Source organism: Pteropus vampyrus, unplaced genomic scaffold (assembly GCF_000151845.1).
Source record: "Pteropus vampyrus isolate Shadow unplaced genomic scaffold, Pvam_2.0 Scaffold323, whole genome shotgun sequence".
NCBI classification, from domain to species: Eukaryota; Metazoa; Chordata; class Mammalia; order Chiroptera; family Pteropodidae; genus Pteropus; species Pteropus vampyrus.
In genome coordinates, this window is record NW_011889104.1 from 1,146,677 (window position 1) to 1,151,649 (window position 4,973).

Genomic DNA, 4,973 nt, shown 5'->3' on the forward strand with positions numbered 1-4,973 from the left:
CTGATTTACACCCCCTGGTACTGACCTCATTTGCTGGGGCCAGTGACAGGTGTTTGACTTGTGCAACTTTTTTAGTAGTTTCATTGAGGCCCTAGTCTGTTAACCCAACAAATTTTAGCTTTTCTTTGTAGATACTAGTGGCATGTAGGGGCCTCAAAATACAGATTTCACATTTCAAGTACTAGTAAAGATATGCAAGATAGAAGTCAGACCCTCTTGCCTTCTGGGTCTCTAAATACGTTTTTAAAATGTCAAGTAGAATGACACTCTTTGGTGTCCTCTCCTCACAGCAGCTGTGGTGTCAGAAGGCTCTTTGGCAGAGGGATGGACTGTTCTCGTGCTCTGTTCTAATTTGTTTAGTTTTGAGTTTTTAAAATTGTTGTACTTTGATATAATTTCACACTTAAAAGATGTTTGGACAGCACAGAGAACTCTATTTCCCTGACACCCAATTGTTGTCATTTGTATGCACTTTATAAATACATACATTTTTTTTTTCCTGAGCCATTTGAGGGGACTGTGCAGACATGTCCCCTTTTCATTAAGATTTCAGTGTATTTTCTTTAACAAGGACTTTTTCTCTTTAGCAACTGCAGTGCACTTACCAACTAAGGCAACAGGTTAGCCGGGACCATGGCCGGACCCAGAGCACAGCCACTGTCTCAGTGGTGGCCTTTACAGTTGTGCCTTTTTTCTGGGTCTGGGACCCAGTCCAGGATCCCATGTTCCTTGTAGTTGTGTCACACAGCCTCCCTGAATCTGGAACGGTCCCTCCACCTTCCATATCTTGGCTTCTCTTAGTTACTGTGTAATAAGACTGTCCCTTAATTTGTGTGTCACTTCCTCACAGTGAGATTCAGGGCCATGGGATGTTGGCTTGTCCTGTGGCTGGTGATGTCAGCATTGATCACCTCGAGACTGTGTTCTTTAGTTTAGTCTACTGAACTGTTTGTTACAAATTCTAATAAGTGATTTCTGGAGTGACATTTGGAAGCTAAGAGAAAGCCCTTTTCCTCATCAAACTGTCACCCCTAGTGGATGAATGCTCTGGGGGATGATGACTCTTGCATTGATGGTCTTTGCTGATTGATTATTGCTGTGACGGCTGCCAGATAGCTGTTTCCTGGCCGTCAGTTGTTCTGTGTGTGTTGGTTGTGCTGTGTAGGGAGCGTTTCCCTTTTATTTACTTGCTTGTTTATTCACATTGGCAGAGATTACCGACCGATGCTAGTTTTATTTTGTGAGGATTCGACTATAAGTGTTGGTTCTGATGCTCCTCTTGCGTCAGAAATTGACCCTCCGGACTTGTCCCTGTGGGGTTTGTTTTGTTTTTGTAAATATATGTAATATAATCTACCATTTTAATCGTGCCCAGGTACACAGTTCAGTGCTTTAGGTGCATTCACATTGTTGTGCAGCCATCACCCATCTATCCTTCGAACTCCCTGTTTTCCCAAACTGAAGCCCTGTGCCTATTCACAGCAAGTCCCCGTCTGCCCTCCCCAGCTCCCAGCAACCTCGTCCTACTTTTATTGTGCGTGAACTTGACTTTACAAGGTGCCTCATAAGTGGAACCATACCATGTTTGTCTTCATGTTTGTCTTTACTCGGCAGAGTGTTGTCAAGGTTCATCCATGTCGTGTCTTGTGTCAGGGCTTCATTCCTTTGTACAGCCGAATAATGTTCCATCATGTGTGTGTATATAAATATAGACAGACCATATTGTGTTCATTCATCATCCTTCGGTGGACACTTGGGCTGCTGCCACCTTTTGGCTGCTGTGACTCACACTGTTGTGAACGTGGGTGTGCAGGTATCTGTCAGTGTCCCTGCTTTCAGTTCTTTGGGGCGTCCACCTGGAAGTGTGATTGTGGTCGTACAGTGATTCTGTGTTTAATTTATTGCTGTCTTTGGGAAAAATTATGTGATTTTTCCCCTAGACATTAGGCATAGTAATTCCCTAATAATGACCATTCTTGAATAATAGTGATGAACAAGTCTTAAATTCCTGGAATAAACCCCACTTGGTCAGTGTGTTATTTTCTTTAAGAAATACTGATACTTTCTTAAATATCAATAATTAGGACTTTAAAAATCAACACATAAGTCTTCATTTTATAAAAAAGAACAAGTTTCCTTAGTTTTCCATGCTCTGGTGCAGTTTGGACAGCAGTGGTCTGTCTGGTGGCAGGTCTGTAAGAATTCCCATGACATTATCTGGCCCTGGGCCTTGACACTCCTATTTCTAATGTGGAAATCGGTTGTCTCTAAGCTTTCTACCTCTGCTGAGGTCTGTTGGGTGACCTCCATTTTATATATTTCATCTTGGTTTCGTTGAGATATACAAAACAGACCCATCATGGTTTTTAAATTTTGTTTCGTTGGGGTTTTTTCCCCTTTGTCATTTCTTAGTATATTTGTGGGCCTCCCCCCACCGCTTTTTTTTCCTTCTTGATTAGGTTAAGTATTGGTTTGTTGGAGTTTTTTTTTTAAGAACCAAGAATTTTGGTTTATTTATTTGAACCTCTTTTTGTACTGTATCTCATTAATTTCAGGTTTTATCTTCGTCATAACTTCTTTACCTGTGCTTTTTGGAGGTGTTATTTTGTTTTTTTAACTTTTGATTTAAGCATTTAGGTCACTTATTTGCATTGTTTCATTTCTATTGATAATGTGTTTGTGAATCCTTGTAAGGTTTGGCATGAAGTTTCGTTACTTTCTTTAAATTTCCATGGTGTTGGTTTTATTTTTTTCTATCACCCAGGAGTTAATGAAGTTTTTGTTTGTTTGTTTGGTTTGGTTTTTAATTCCCAGGTAGAAGGCCTATTCATTAAATACACTTTAGCATAAGACCAGTAATCCAGCATGTTTTAGACAGAATTTCCCATCCTGTCTCCAGACACAGGTTTGGTTACCTTTTTCTGTCCTCATAGCCCTTACTGGTCTGTGACGGGGTCAGAGACCCCAAGAAAGTAGGGGTTGGCCACCTCTTGTTCCGGGCGACTGGCATCCATGAGAGACAGACCGGCAGGGCACTGGGTTTATCCTGGTAAATGATCCCGTTTCCTAAAATGCTGCTGTGCCTGTTTGACCCCCTTGTCCACAGCCACCTCCCGCGCAGGGCGGGTGTGAAGCGTCTCTGTCTGGTTTGACCACTCTCTTTTTTGGAAACAGGTGTTGCGAGAGAAAAGAATCCCTCCATGGATGGAGGTGGTCCTCATCCCCATGACAGGGAAGCCGAGCCTTTACCCGGGGCTGTTCCTCTTCACCAACCCCTGCAGGCTGGTGCGGCCGGTGCAGAATGTGGAGTTAGGCCACGAGGAGCTGGTCGGAACCATGGAGCAGGTGCGGCTATGGGACGGCCTGTCGCGTCTGCGCCAGTCTGCACGTTGGCTATCAGTGTCCGCACGGTTTTGGCACAGCTCGGTGTTCGACAGAAGCCAAGACTCACTGCTCCCCTGGCTGAGGGCAGTTTGTCCCCACCCACTGCGCTGCCAGAGGAGTCGGGGTGACCTCCCTGCCCCAGGCTCCTGTGCCATCACCCCCCACCCACTCACTGCCCTCGAAGTTGCAGACTGGGCCTTGTGCAACACGGACGCCCCTGCCTCTGTCCGGGTCACACTCTGGCCCGGGTAGGCGGGGGTGGAATGTGGGGGTGGAGGTCGCCAGCCGCAGACTTCCAGTGGCTTTCTGCAAGTCGCGCTGAGCCCCAAGAGCATGTAATGCCTCACCCCCGCAGGTCTTCCTGAACATTGCTGTGTTCGAGGCTGAGGTGGTGGTGGGGGTGACCACGCACCAGGAGCTGTTCCCTCACAGCCTGCTCAGCGTGATCGCCAACTTCATCCCCTTCTCGGACCACAACCAGAGCCCGCGGAACATGTACCAGTGCCAGATGGGTGAGCATGGGGCGGTGCCCCTACCCCTAGTGCTGCTGGCTTGTCTGTCTGTGGGTCCTTCCCAGCTCAGAGAAGTCGCAGGACCGGGCAGAGAACTCCCATAAACCCTTGACCTGGTTCTGTTCATGTTTTGCCCTCTTGTACTGTCTTCCATTGGAAGGTCAGGTGCAGGCCTGTACCCCGTTTTCCCTTAGGGAGTTCACTGTGTGTTTCCTGACAGGTCTGGTCACCTGGCTAACCAGAGACAGTTGTTATTAAAATCAGGAAGTTTAACATGAATATTATCAGACCATTTTATAGTCCTTATTCAAATGTTGACCATCTGTACCCAAAATATGTTAATGGCAGTTTTTGTCTGTGCAGCACCTAGTCCAGGGTTACACACACTATATTTAGTTGTTGTGTCTCTTTCGTCTCCTTTGTTAGAACAAATTCTTAGCCTTTCTCTGTCTTGACATTTTTGAAGAAACAGGTAATTTATGTTGTAGAACTCTCAGTGACTTGGGTTTGTCTGCAGTCTTGTGGTTCCATTCATGATGACTATAAGCATCCACGACATTGTCACCAGTGCTGTTCACTCCTGCTTGATGCTTCAGTTTTCAGGGAGCTTATTTCCGTTCAGCCTGAAAACTTTCTTCAGCATTTGTTTCAGTTGCAGGTTGGTGGCTACAAATTCTCTGAGTTTTTATTTCTCTGAAATATCTTTTATTTTCTCTTCACTTGAACTGGATATATAATTCTAATATACCAGGGTTTTTTTCCTGCCCTTGAAAGATATTAGCTGTATCCTCTTGGGCTCTTGTTTCTCATTAGAAGTTAGTGGTTACCAGGTTGTTTCCTTGTATGCAGTGTTACTTTTCCTCTGTCCTTAAGATTTTTTTCTTTATTCTTGGTTAGCAGCAGGTTGACTGGTGTGTCCAAATGTGATGTCGTGTTTATCTTGCTTGGAGTTTACTGGTCTTCTTAAATCTGTTTTTAAAAAGTTTTTAATAAAACGTGTATAAAGTTTTCTGCCATTTCTAAAAATAACACTTCTGCCCCATTTCCTCTCCTGAGATTTCAGTTGTGTCTCACATA

The 4,973-nt window shown here is 44.6% G+C and overlaps 1 protein-coding gene across 2 annotated transcripts in view; it reads left to right on the plus strand.

Moving 5' to 3' along the window:
* The window catches only part of POLR1B (RNA polymerase I subunit B), a 21,650-nt gene that overhangs the window by 11,936 nt on the left and 4,741 nt on the right, over positions 1 to 4,973 (plus strand). For both annotated transcript variants that reach the window (XM_011377862.2, XM_011377860.2), the window contains 2 exons: positions 3,175 to 3,345; positions 3,740 to 3,896. In XM_011377862.2, coding sequence (XP_011376164.1) covers positions 3,175 to 3,345; positions 3,740 to 3,896 — 328 coding nt within the window. The remainder of the gene's footprint in view (positions 1 to 3,174; positions 3,346 to 3,739; positions 3,897 to 4,973) is intronic.